The sequence below is a fragment of the Archocentrus centrarchus genome, chromosome 4 (genome assembly GCF_007364275.1).
Source record: "Archocentrus centrarchus isolate MPI-CPG fArcCen1 chromosome 4, fArcCen1, whole genome shotgun sequence".
Taxonomy (NCBI): Eukaryota; Metazoa; Chordata; class Actinopteri; order Cichliformes; family Cichlidae; genus Archocentrus; species Archocentrus centrarchus.
This window is the reverse complement of record NC_044349.1, coordinates 32,694,221-32,709,048: the sequence shown is the minus strand read 5'-3', so window position 1 is coordinate 32,709,048 and position 14,828 is coordinate 32,694,221. Positions and strand designations below refer to the sequence as shown.

General features: G+C 39.4%; 1 protein-coding gene across 2 annotated transcripts in view; it reads left to right on the top strand.

Moving 5' to 3' along the window:
* The window catches only part of mast2 (microtubule associated serine/threonine kinase 2), a 198,278-nt gene that overhangs the window by 99,521 nt on the left and 83,929 nt on the right, over window positions 1-14,828 (top strand). For both annotated transcript variants that reach the window (XM_030728312.1, XM_030728310.1), the window contains exon 4: window positions 11,881-11,912. In XM_030728312.1, the coding sequence (XP_030584172.1) occupies window positions 11,881-11,912 (32 nt within the window). The remainder of the gene's footprint in view (window positions 1-11,880; window positions 11,913-14,828) is intronic.

Sequence of the window (14,828 nt, the reverse complement as noted above, 5' to 3'; positions counted from 1 at the left end):
CTGATAGCGGCTTTAGCGTCACGTTGGACAAAGTGGTGGCTTACTGGAAATCACGGCAAGCTGATGAGGCCAGATTAGCACTCGTGTGTGTGTGTGTGTGTGTGTGTGTGTGTGTGTGTGTGTGTGTGTGTGTGTGTGTGTGTGTGTGTGTGTGTGTGTGTGTGTGTGTGTGTGTGTGTGTGTGAGTGAGTGAGTGAGTGTGTGTTAGTGGGTGGATGAAACTAATTAGCAGGTTGTCTTCTCTGTGGAGGGGACGTGTACCAACATGCTATCTAGATAACTGTAGTCTTCTTGATATCCATTTGAGAGACCCCACAGCTGCATGAAGGAACCATCCAGCAGTGTCAGAGGAAGTGTGGAGAGCAATGTGATGAGTGAATAGTGCAGCTGCAAGGATGCAGAAGCTGTATAAATAGATGAGCTGATAGCTCTTTTAAACCAGTGATGACCACTCGAATGCCAAAATAGGGAAGACAATAAATACCCTTAGTGTTTTTTTCTCTTGGTCCTAATTTGAACTGCTTTGAAAAGACCACAAACTATCAGGTTCCTTTTGGAATGAAATTTCTTGTAAATGGATCATCTAGCACAGGGCTGATACATACCAGGCCTGTATAGGAGCGTAATGCTACACAAAATGCAATTCAGTGGCTCATGACATCAGTTATTTAAAAACAAAACAAGCAAAAAAAAAAAACTTGGCTATAATTTTTACAGTTAAACAGTTAAAGCACTTACTTGAGAATAACCAGTTCATCTCATTGAAATTAAACAAATGAGAACATTTTTTAAGACAAGTGAAGTTGAAGCTGTTAGAAACCCTTTCCGATGTGTAAAAATATTAATGCTTAAGAATTAAAATGGCATGGAAACCCCTAAAGCTTTTGAGGCCAATCCTCATAGCATGCTATAGCTCATGGTGCTACAACTAGTGCACAGCTAGAGTATTCCAGGAGCACTTGAACATCAACATAAATAGGCCTTGGACAGTTTGACTCACATGGCATGCTGACCCTAGGATTTTATACTGAACTTAATGTGTTGTACTGGACAGTCAGGGGTGAGTACCACTAGGTCAGTATATAGTCCACGTGTACACACTAATCTAACCTGAGCTAAGCTTTCTGCCATCTGTTCGTAGCCAAACTGTTAGCAAAACTTGGATGGTTGCATGTGCAGAATAAACTGTAGCGGCATAAAAATCTTCTGGAATTTAACCTTCTACCATGGATTTTTTAATTTTTTTTACAACTTAAACACTTTAGCATATTACTACTATTAACTAAATCTGTCAAGTGCAGTAATTGACTGCTCATCAAGCACTGTGGTAAGGTCAATTTTGAAATGTTGCATTCCTTCGCATAACCTCAGCTCCAGCAATATCTATGATCATATGAACATGTTAATACATTCAGATAGAGGACATGCCAAATATAACTGACCTCTGTTAAAATTTTTATTTGGTGCCTTTTTAATCACATTTCTTTTCACATTTGGTATTTTGTAGAAATCTTCAATTATTGCTAAAATAATTTGGTTTGGTTGAGTCAATAGAAAATAGACCAGGTGAATAAATGAGTACATTGGGAAAAATAGTTCTGCAAGCAATTTCACTGACATATAAATAAAACCAAACATTCATTAATATTTTCTTTTTCAGTTTCTCAAAATTTGGTTAAAATGTATGCTACACTGGAGGGAGGATGTCAGGGTGACGGTAGGGATGCTATAGCTCATAGTCTATAATAATATGTCCTTGATTACAACACAAACACTTCTGATTTGTCTTTATTTCACCATTCTTATTAAATAAAACAAAAACTCTGGACTGTGGAGTTTGTTTATTGTTGCAGTGAAGATCAAATTCTCATAGAGCTGCTTTTTAAAAATAGTGATTAGAAAGGTGCCTTTAATGCATTTCTTATCCCTAGATTATGTTATTTAAAGGCTTTAAAGTTGGCTGGCCACAGCTGCACCTTTCTCTTATAGCCTCTTCTCAGCTAAGAGTCCTACTTTGTATTCACTCAGTCATGTTAATTATTGAAAAAAACACACATTTAAAATGTCTGTAATGACACATTACTGCACAAACACAGTAATTGGGTTCATTAGCATTAGTGTTGGGAGAGTTATGTCTGTTCATTTGGGAGATTAAAAGCCTTCCTAAATGGATGTCATCCCCCAGTGACACTGACACACACACACGCACACACACACACGCACACACACACACACACACACACACACACACACACACACACACACACACACACACACACACACACACACACACACACTTTCTGAGAAAAGGAGACTAGTGTTAATGTATCAGTGTGTGGCCCAGGTGAATTATAACACTCTTCCATGGTAAAATGTGTTGTTGTGGGACACAAACACTCACCCTTGTGGCCTCTACCCAACACACACGCTCACACACTCACACACACAGTATAAAAGAGAGACACCCTCACAGCCCTCTGTTAGTCTTACTGGTCCCTGTGGGCCTCTTTGTGAAGCTCAGTCTCTCCTGTTGGCTGTTAAGCAGCAGCAGAGCTTTCATTAGGACTCAAAATGACACCAGACCATTAGCTCATTCACTTAGTGCAGCTTTATGTTGCTGCTGCTGTTTTTCACTTTAGAAGTACATTTTCACTCTGTCTTTACTATTATAGATGCTGTTAATCATGCTGTAGGACATTTGTTGTAGGAGATCATTTTTTCCAGTGGTGCCGTATTTTCATTCTTAAACTAAGTTCCTGCATGGAACTGTAGCAAACCATTTATTCACTGCAGGAATTGCTGCTTAAAATTGCAGGTTTAAATCAAACTCCCCAAATTTTCAACAAGCATGATTACAGAAGCATCTCTTTATTCGTATCAGATTTGTATAATCTACATACAATTATTAGTATTTTAGTAAAACATTTTTTGGTGAACATTTTTCTTACCTGCTTCCTTTTTAATTTAAAACTTTCTACATGTTTAGCTGTTGTCCTGATACAAATTGATACAGATCAACATATTTTTCGATCAGTTTAATTAGTGTATTTTATTACCCCACATTCTGTAATGTTCAGTGTAATATTAATAATAACCACAATAGAGGATAAAGAAAAAATTGTCAGTCAGTAAGTTGTTCAGGAGGTGGTCTGCTTTTATTTGATACGCTTGCTTGTTTTTTCTCCCCTTTGTTTGTTTGTTGATAGACCTGTCAATAGTAATAACACTACAACATCCTGACAAACATGACCACTGCTTTCTGCACTTCTGGATTATTCTATACTCAAGATAATTACCTTTTGCATTGTTCTGTACCAAAATATGAGAAGATTTATAGATTTTACTCTATTTAATAGAGATTTCTTGATCAAATCAGTCTCAAGTCTTACTTTAATTTCTAGAAATATGCACCTGTAATGCTGCTGTACGTGGGGTTAAGTGATTGTTTACAGCCTTTCCTTGTCTGTGTGTGTGTGTTGGGTTGCTGCTGAGATTGATTTGGAATACTGTGTGTTCTAAACCCGAAGGCAAACTGGGTCAATGTCTCACCAGGAGCTGAGCTGGTTAGATTACACAACCATGAAATTAGGCTGCTGTGAAATGACTGCTATTAAATGTGTTGCCAACAAAACATTTACAATTATTAATAGTCTAAAAACAAATGAAGTAATTTGTCAGTTTACCAGCCAGATTTTGACCAACAGAGAAATGTAGACTGACACATCTGGATGATGGAAACATGTAAAGTTTATTATCTTGTATTTTCAGTTAAATGTTTCTTTATGGTAATGCCTAATTAAACAAGCATTATTAATAAGAGAGCCAATCCTTTATCCTTTTACTTAATTACTCTTTAGGATTTGTGCAGTGCTTTTCAGACATCCCTGAACACACAGTCTGCTGGTTCGGCGAGCGTATCTCAGCTCATCACGTTTACACTCTTCTTGGTAAATATGTGCACATATCCTTGTAAAATCGTCTGGTTGTAGTAGTATTATTCTAGGCATCGGAAAGTGGGCTGTACTCAGGCCAGCGTACAAAAAGATGCTTTGCTGTCATTAGGTGACAGAAAAATAACATTATTCTTGTTACATTTCCATTTTTGTGTCTAATGATCTTACATTTTCCTCTGTAGCATCTTAGTCCATTTTCCACACATATCCTAAATACAAGTATAGTGCATGATTGATCAGAGATGTCCTGATTAATCTGTGGATGTTTATGCTGTCCCGTCTCATATTCAGATTGGCTTTGGGCTTGAACATGTGCAGATAAATCTGAGAAATTCGATTTTCAGTTATGAATAAAAGCTCTGAAGTTTGTTTTAGAGACCTCCACATTGGCAAGATGCTGGATGGTAGTTAGCTAAACAGCCTCAGTCATTTCTATTGATGGACAAATAGTGTAATGGGACAGTGCCACTACAACTCAGTAAGTGCCTGACTAGTCAACACTAATCACAGCCTAAATTACGGCTGTGATTAGTGTTGATTTTATGTTTTGTAACAAATGTTATATCACACTTCTACTGTGACTTTCCTGCTTTGTCTGTATTGTGTTCATTCACTGGACAGTTTTTATCTTATATATCAGGTTAGTAAACATCAGTGTGTGTTTCTAAGCCTCAGTGTGTCATCATAGAGTCTCTTTGTTGTCACTGTTTTCTCATCAATATTCACTGTGTTGATAATGAATTCTGGCTGCTGCAGCAGCTCTAATTGTCTCTGGTGGAGCTCGGCTCCCCTGCATCCTTCAGTTAATTGCATGTTTTTAGTTGAACTAAAACATGTTATTATGATCAGGCCCCTGGGTGGAACAGTTGTGTGCATCCAGTGCACATATATATCGGTTAGACACAGACATTTTGCAGATGTTTACACCCACTGTAACACACACAGAAGAAAATCAGTCTCATGATGCTCTTGGGTCCTAAAGGCCTGTTTCTTGGATGAATGCTGCTGAACGGGTTTGTCTCTGGGTGAGTGTTTTTGTGATATGATCCCACAGATTTGTAATGAAAGAGGAAAAATGTTTTGTCTGCTTTTTTCACAGTCCCATTTCTGTTGTTAAAAAAAATATGTTTCTCAGAAATGAAATTACCTTTTAAAATGACATCTAAAGACAGGTCCGTAATAATCGAAAAGCCTTACCTGATTGAAATGGGGTCAATTTCAGATTCAAGGTCATCTTCGTGTGAACCTCTGGATGGTTTCAGCTTAGTTTGGTCTCTTAATAGAAGACTTTTATGTGCCCTTGAACCAGTGTCTCTGTGACGGTTTCTTTTGATTCTCCGATGTGCTCTCTGTACAAATGTGAGGTCTGCTGAGCTCATAGCACAGCCTGAATGGTTAGAATGGGATTTTAAGGGGAAGAGCTACAAACAGCAGCTGCACTGGAATCTGTCTGGACATGCCTGAGAACTGTGATCATGAAAGTAAGATGGCCAGAATTAAATCAGGTAAAGCTTTATTTTTTATACTTTATACTTTTTATTGAATATAATGTTAAAAATATAAGAATAAACTCTTTTTAATAAGAGCATTCTTTCATTTAAGGTTAAGAAATAACTCTTAGCTTGTTTGTGTTGTGGCTCAAATTAAAAAATGAACCCACTCTTTTCCAGCCTCTTCTAATGCTTCCAGCTCAATCAGCTCACTCACTGCTACAACCCAAGATAACACTCACTGCAGTGTTACCTCCCTGTGTACTTGCCAGTCAGCCACGTAGCTGAGCAACATGAGAACATTGTTCATGTTTCAAAGTTAAGACTCAGTTTGATTACCTTTGTTCCATGAACATAAATCAGTGTAATAAGTCCACAGAGTGAGCTGAAAAAGTTTCACCGTTGCCACATTATGGCTACACAGCCTTCTGCTAGTTTTACTAGTACAGTTGGAAGTTTCAAAATCCACACACGAAGGAAGCAGCACAGCAGAAAACAGCTGCACTGAGCACTGAAGATTTGGGGTCAATGCAGGGACAGATTTGGTAGGTTCAGGCTCACCTGGCTGTGGGGGTGCTGCTCACCCCTTCTGTCTTGTGCAGGTTTGTAGGAGAATCTGGGCTCCTTATTCTTCTCCCTCGCTGACAGTGTGTCAGCTCAGCCCCGGTTGGCTGTGATGGGCTTGCTATTGCTCCATTTCCTGAACTGTTCATCACAGACTTGTCTCATCACTGTGGAGCTGCCATGGATACAGTAATGATTGTTCACTGCCACAGCTGTCTGGGATGGCAGCAGCTATTTATCGCTGCCAACAAGATGTGGCTCCTCACAGGATGCCAGGATTGGGTGTTTCTGGCACTAAGCTTTGCATGTCATGAGATAACCCCCATCTAGACTCATTAGTAGATTTGGAATCAATCAGTTAAATGTTTTTTGTTTTTTTTTTAAAGCTGTCTCTGTGTCTTTCACTTCTGACTCTACAACATTTAAATCAGAGCTCTGCATTTCTTTTTGTGGTTGAAGCTTTTTCGTGTCCCAAAGAAGGCATTTGCTAACATGTTCCTAAATGAAGCTGCAGAAGTGGTGGTGGTATTGGTATCATGTGACAGGGGTGTAGGTCCTTTATAGACTAACATAATCTCTGTCATTTGCATTTATTCTTCAGAAATCACAAAAGTTATGGTCTTTGACTGAAGTAAACATAGTATAATAAACTTTTATTATGCTATTGTTAAACTAAGAAATCACAGGGGCAAATATTGTTTCACAGGGCGGTATATAAATAAATAAAATACAAATACACTTGAGATTGCTTTGGGAAACACCTCTCAGTGGTGTAAGAGAGATTTTTGCATCTTCTTTGTCTCACGTTGGTTTTGGATTTGAGATTGTGTCCTTTAGACATTTAGACTCGGCTGTTGTATTTCAGCCTGCACCTCTTTACCCTCTTATCTCTCTTGCTCCATCCTCCTAATTACATTACCCTCACTCTCTCAGCCCTCTCTCAACCATAAAGCATATTATTAGTGGTTGTATTCCGCTGAGAGATTGCTTCAGGCTTTGTGTTGTGGTCCTCTTATCCTCTCCGTCACTGGGGATAACTTCATCACTGTGTGCCCATTTAGTTTGTTTAATACAAGCAGGCTGTATCCACCCTTTTTTTTTTTTCTGTAGGCATTAGCTGTTTTTCTCCCCACTCGTGGTTTATTTTTGCAGGGTAGCTTTGGGGTGAATCCTCCTCCAGGGCTCAGATAACAGCTGCTAGACATGCACAAGACATACAATATAATGCAATAAACTATCAGAGAAATGTTTCAGATGAGCATCATTTCACATTACAGGTCTCTGTGTAGGTGGGCGGATAAGAGCTTAAAGTACTTGAACACACACACAGACCTCTTTTCCTCTTTCCTGTCTCTTTTCTTTCTGTTGTAAAAGCAGACAGGCGAGTTAGCCTGAAGGGGTGAGGTACAAAGAGGGAGAGAGGGGAGACCGATAAGGAGATGAAGGTTGAAATGTTGGGGAATTATTTTCTGTTAAATACATTTTTTTTTTAATTAAATTAACCAATGTCCCTTAAATTTTTAAAATTTGGATCATTTATATAATTCCTATTTGTCATAAAATATAATTATATTCTGTAAACATGAATTCATGATTGAGTTTGTTGAGTTTAAGTTTTTAGGCCTTCAAAGCAACATACATGGAGATGTGGTACTTGGTGGGTAGTGATTTACAGTACTGTGCAAAAGTCTTGAGCCAACCCTATTTCCTTATGTTTTGCTACAAAAATGGGAAACAAATGCAGTAATTTATTTAAACGTGCAAACATACATGGAAAAGCAGTATATAAGACAAACACTGAATTTGTACAATAATAAGCTATCAGGCTCCACCATGTTTTACAGATGGCTGCAAACACTCACTGTTGTACCTTTCCTGACCACCTGCATATATATTGATGAGGATTTGATCCAACAATTTCAAATTTGGATTCATGGCTCCGTAAGACCCGTTGCTGCATGTCCAGTTTCCTCAGACGTGCTCTGCACCATGTCAGGGTTACCAAGTTTCTGGCTAGTAACTCTTTGGGACCTCTTGATGCAAAAATACTATTTTATATCTGACACACTGGGTTATCGTTTGGCATTTTTTTGTACATTCAAGTAAAGAAATGTGAACAAATTATGTGTTTCTGCAACAGGCTGCTAGTAACAAAGCCTAAAAACATGATTTTAAATTAATTGTTTGCTAGCTTGACTGTTAGACACTGTAGACACAACACTGGTTCATCCCTTGAGTTAGGTGCCTTTTTAATGCTTTAATAATTCATACATCAATGTCAAGTGGCTTAACAAACAAAACAATTGCTCTGAAAATGGACAGTCACAAGGACTCCACTGAAAATGAGTGAAGAAGCAGGCCTCTGTCTTAGACTATAAAGTGCCGTAAGATGACTATTGTCATGATTTGACTGTTAATAAATTCAATTTAATAGTTTTCAATCAGTCCAAAAATGGCTTGTGTTAGAATACTGCTAATCTATAAACATTAGACTGTCCCTGTCTCTGTCCTGTTTGGATTTGGTTGTAGGATCCATGTGTGAAGTTTAGCCAGTGTTTAAAAGGATTCATTTTTTTTAGAAGATGCAAATAAGTAGGAGGAAGAAAGGTCTTAAATGACCATGTGCATTGAGGTATTAAGAACAGCAGCGTAAATAGAAGGGAAGGGAACAACAGAGAGGATTATTTAAGAAAAAAAAAAAAGTGCTCTTCTCTTTTGTGAGCCTGAAGCCGTTTCCTGTCCCTCTGGGTTTGGACAAAATCTGTTTACAGGACAGAACTGCTGGCTGACAGAAACCCAGTCTCTTTCTCTCTCTCTCTCTCTCTCACACACACACACACACACACACACACACACACACACACACACACACACACACACACACACACACCCAAACTAATTGGTCAATTTGTGGTTCTGTTCTGTACTGGGGCTTTCTAAGTGAAAACCAAAAGGCAACATTTTGATTGATGTTATCATAGCACACCTCTGCAGACTTCTGCTGTGTACACTCACTCACCCACTCACTCTGCTTCAGCTAAACTCCATTATGCCCATTAGCTTATCTATGCAGAGAGATATGTAGAGAGCCTATCTGACTCAGATCACACAGCCGTCCCACGCAGGACTGTGTCAGAGATAAAAACAGGTTCGGAAACGGAGCCTCTCTCTCTGTACCCCCCACCCTGTGGGTGGCAGAAAGTCTTCTGATTCAGTGTGGCAGTGAATGATTAATTTAAGGCTAATAAGAATGATGATAAATAAACAAGATGTAACTGGCTTTTTTCTTGGTGTTGCATTTATACACAAATGCCTGATTAGGGAATGCATTTCACATGTCTGTCACTGCTGAACCAAAACCCTGATGGAAAACAACATCACAATTAAGCTTGTTCGTATACAGTTGTGAACAGGGCTGCTGTTTTCATACAGACAAAACTCTTCAAATACTGTATTGCTAGGATTATTGTTGATTATTGTTGGTTGTATAACCAATAGTAAAGGCTTGTTCATCAAAACCCAAATATATCATTTCAACAAGATTGTTCCTAAAAATATTATCTTGGGTTGAATTTAATTCTTAAAATGTTTCAGGAACTCTGAGACGTGAACAAGGTCTGTAAGATAAGTAGTTGATAAAAAACTGACATTTCTCATTTCTAGTTCTAATCAGCTGATAAGTTAATACACTGCTCAAAAAATTAAAGGGTAACTTTTTTTTGTTTGTTTATCAGTGTAGCATCAAGTCAGTTAAACTTGTGGGATATGGATCTGGTCAGTTAAGTAGCAGAGGGGGTTGTTAATCAGTGTCAGCTGCTTTGGTGTTAATGAAATTAACAACAGGTGCACTCGAGGGGCAACAATGAGACAACCCCCCAAACAGCAATGGTTTTACAGGTGGAGGCTACTCACATTTTTTTCTCCTCTTTTCTCTGGCTGCTTTTTTCACTAGTTTTGCATTTGCCTGGGGTCAGTGTCACTACTGCTACTGTGAGGTGATATCTGTAGCCTTCAGAGGCTGCAAAAGTAGTCCAACTCCTCCAGGATGGCACATCAATACCAGAAGGTTTGCTGTGTCTCCCAGCAGTCTCAAGAGCATGGACGAGATTCTGGGAGACATGCAATTACTCTAGGAGAGCTAAACTGGGCTGTAGAAGATGTGTAAGCCATCAGCAGGAATGGTATCTGGTCCTTTGTGCAAGGATGAGCACTCCCAGAGCTACAAAATGACCTTTGACAGGCTACTGGTGTGAATGTCTCTGACCAAACAATCAGAAACAGACTTCATGAGGGTGGCCTGAGGGCCCGACATACTGTAGCAGGCCCTGTGCTCACTTCCTGGCACTGTGGAGCCCAATTGGTATTTGCCATAGAATACCAGAATTGGCAGGTCCACCACTGGAAACCTGTGCTTTTTACATATGAGAGCAGGTTCACCCTGGGCATGTGACAAATGTGAAAGGGTCTGGAGAAGCTGTGGAAAGCATGCTGCCTGTAACATCGCGTGTGTGTGTGTGTTTGTGTGTGTGTGTGTGTGTGTTTGTGTGTGAGGTCCTCAAATGCAAACTGTGTTGCCAGGTTCTCTAGTAGGTCAACAGTTGTAGTTGGAAAAATGCCATTAACACCTTCATCAGGGTCCATCAGCTTGAACCACAGGGTAGCATTTCATTCAGTGTTAACACACACATTCAACTACACACACACACACACATACACCCAACCCTAATAACTCCTACAGAAACACTGATTAGCAGGATTGACTACGTGGTGCTCTCCAGGAAGGCTGTAGTGCTGTTAGTCTGTTTTCTGGAGCTGGCAGATTGTACATATGAGTTCACAGGCTGAAAACAGCACAGGGGTAACTCTTCATATGAATGAAAACTTTGCTCACATGCTCAGACTTAGAAGTATTTGTTGCTTCTTATACTGTAAGTTGCTTCTTCTTATGAGTGTTATCACTTAACCATGATTGTAATAGTGCTGCTCTGCCACCTTGTGGTCACTTGTTGACAGTACAGCACAGTTGCACAAAAGAAGCTCAATTTTGTACACTGACTTATTATCTGGAATCTTTGAGTGAAGAGCTGCATTCATTTTACATTTAGGTTACCAGTTGCAGCACAAGTTACTTGACTTTATTTTGACTTGCAGATGACAATATCCCAACAACAAAGAGTGTGTTTAGATGGGACATATTACTAATGCTGAGAAGCATGTGAAGGACATACTGCTTTTGAATGTGACCTCGTTTGCTTAGTAAATACAGTGACAATGCAAGTAAGCTAAAGTTTAGTCTTATATGATAGTCTTCGTACTGTCATCCACCCTCCTTTTTAAAAAAAAAACAAAAAAACAATTACTGTTAAAACCATTATTGCAGTTGCTGTTTTCTTATTAATCGTTTATCTTGCTCTTTTTAAGCTGAATTTTTTTTGTCTGTTTAGTGTTTTTTTTTTTTGTTTGTTTTTTTGTTTTTTTCCAAGACTTCATAAATAACTGAACAAAAGGTCAATAAAAACTCTGGTAATCACTTTCTACCAGTTTTATTAGATGTTTTCCAAATTCTCCTCATATTCCACAAAAATCTGTATAGCTTGTGACTTTGTGGAGACTTACAGTTTTGCACCTTGGGTGTGGCGTGCACAGTTAAAAACAGTGATCGTTTGAATGACATATTTGTAGCACTGAAGCACAATGACAGTCTCATGTTGAAGCTGCCTATTTAGAAGTTGTGCCACAGTGACACCTATTGGTTAAAAAGCTGCAACTGACATTTTGTAACGACTAAAGAGATGCAGTGGTTTGACATAAAATGACTGGCAAGTGTTGATACAAGTAATGAGAATGTGTTTTTCTTTCTTTCTATTTTTCAGAAGGAGCTGAGCCTTCCCAGAAGAGGCAGTTTGTAAGTACCCATCATTCCTCATCATGTCCTTTGCCTCTTCCAGCCTTGTCTGGAAATGTTTGAGAAGCTTTGGGAATGCAATGCAATGACCCAAACATGGATACATGCATTTGTAAACATTATTTTGTATAAAAGTTGATAAGAAGCTCCATCTTAACCCTTTATTTACCACGAGCCTGTTAACTTCAAAAGTGCTGCCATTTGTGGACTTCTGGCTGTAATTACCGTAATAACCCTATGTTGGGTGTGAAGTGCAATTTCTCAGCTTTCAGAAACCAACAGTCGCGTAATTATGGTAATTCAAAGTGCGTTTGATCAGACGTTTCAGCGGTGATACACTCGCCATTAATCAGCTGTTCATGGCATGTAAGGGCAAGTAACAGGCACCTCGACGACGATCGTTCACTGTTAAAGGGTTAAAACATCTGACTTTACTGAGCCTTTAAATATCTCTCAAAACAATGTCTTATGTGCTTAATTTCAACTCTGTTGGTAACTGATATTAAGTTATGCAGAGAGAGCTTCCGATGACTGGGGACATGTTTCAGTGGGAAATCTATGGTGTAATCTACATCTTAACCGGAAACCTCTCTGAGCCATACACCGTAACTGCGCACCTCCTGAGAAATGTAAATACGTGTAGGTCAGCTATTGTGATTGGCCTCTTCAGTACCTTTGATTCCTCCTGTGCATCTCTGGCTACTTTATACCGCAATTTTTGAATTTATCAGTAAGAGAATAATAACCATTGACTCAATGTAAGGATAGCATCAGTATAAGGACTCACAAATGTCAGTAAATTCCTGTAGGAAGATTGCTGAAGCTATTGGAATGAGCGTGGGGGAATGTACGAGTGGAAAAACTAGGGGGACAAATGAAAAAAAACTGACCACGAACGAGGACCCAGGAGGCTCCGCATACAAAACACTGGCACACAACCATAGGGTAATACATAATGCACCAGCACAAGCATAAATGCCGGCAATGGCGTTGGCCACTTACGTAGGTTACGTCCTAGGCTCTACAAAGATTCAGCGCAGCAATCTAAATCAGGCCTGAAGGGCTAAAGGACCAAGATTTAGTGGTCACCAAGTTTGTTTGTGGGCTTATGTATTTGCAAGCATCCCACTGTGGATGATGTACACCTACATGTCTATCTGTGTGTGTGTGCACGTGCCAGGCTGTGAAGTTTCATGTCATGCTGAAAAGTTTGGAAACAATAGAATAGAATAGAATGCCTTTATTGTCATTATACAGGATGTACAATGAGATTGGAGGGCCACTCCTGTTCAGTGCCATGTAACAGAAAATCAAACTCTCTAAAATAAAAATATTAGTCAGAGATGCACTCATGCTTCTGGAGAACTGGTAAAAAGTACACTTTGTTATTCTAGTGATATCATCATAACAGTTAAAAGAAATCATTAAAAGCCTGAGATTACTTGGCATTCATTCCCACGATGAGTGTATGTAATCATTTGACCAGAACTGTACTTTGAGAGGGGTGTTCATTACTCACTCTGTGGGTCACTCTGTTTCTCTGTGCTACTTTAAACACCTGAACTAGTGTCTGTATTTATTTCTAATGGGCTGAAAGCTGCCCTTTCCCTTCTACAAAATCTATCCAAGTGCCTACCATTCTGTTCTTTTATGTTCCTGGTTTGATAGTATTCAGGATTTTCTTTCTACACTGAATGTGGACAGACCTGCTTATTACTATTATTAATGCCTAGAGTATTATTCAAGTTTCCAGTCACCTGCTGCACTGTGGCATCACTTTGACTCCTCCAGATTAAGGCCTACCTGCATGCAAAATATAACTGTGAATAAATAGCAAATGAACTAATTTTTAAAACCCATGAAGTTAAGATGAAAAGAGCCTAAAGCAGATATTTGACCTCCATGAATGGTCTTTAATTAGTAACCTCATTTTTACAAACTGAGATAGTTTTGTAGCAGCTGAGACTCGTTCATTTTTTCTGCTAATGCTTTCCACTTTCTTGCAAATAGTTTCTAGTTTAGTTACATTCTTTTGACAGTCTTTTGAGGTTTGAGGATAATTTATTACGATCTTTAGGGTGGGGGCCTTGGGAAGACCTTCAGCATGCATCCCTGAAGTTACTCTATCATAGACTTTGAGTTTTCAGTATCTGTTGGCTGTCATAGACTCTTGAGCCTTTTTACTGATGATATTACATTTTTTGGGTGTTTAAGTGAATCCATTCTTCCTTCTACCAGTAAAATGTTTCCCTGTAACACAAACCCAAAACAGAGTTCCTTCCGTGAATTCCTCCACCCTTTTTTTTTCTACAAAAATACCTTTGCTCATTTCTGCCAAAAAGTAATTTTAAATTAATCTTTCCAGAAGACTTGTAATTCTGTGTCTTGTAATTCTGCAACGAGGTTGCAGAGGCGTGTCAACCAGGACAGCCCTATAACATCCAGAGCCTTCAGGAACTCAGGGCGGATATCATTCACCCCAGGGGCCCTTCCACCAAGGAGTTGTTTTACTACCTCAGTGAGCTCATCTCCACTGATGGGAAAGTCGTTCCCTTTGTCCCCAGACTCTGTTTCCTCTGTGGAAGATGTGTAAATGGGATTAAGGAGGTCCTTGAAGTCAGCAGTGTCCCACCCGCACTATACACCATGTGCAAAGAACACCTATCTCTTTCTTCTCCTGAGTCACCTGTCGGTTGACAGACAGAAAGTCTTTTTCCAAGGCCATTTTTGCTACTTTCCCACCGCCGAGGAGCCGGTGCTCATTCTGGTGCTGGTGCTGGTTTCAATGAACCGGCGAAATGCTTAAGAACGGGCCCGTGTTTCTGTGAGCTCCTCCTTATGAGTACGTATGAGTGTGGGCGGGTCCTCGTCTAGACACGGAAGCCGAAGCGCACAAACGTGGGAGAACACGCTCTC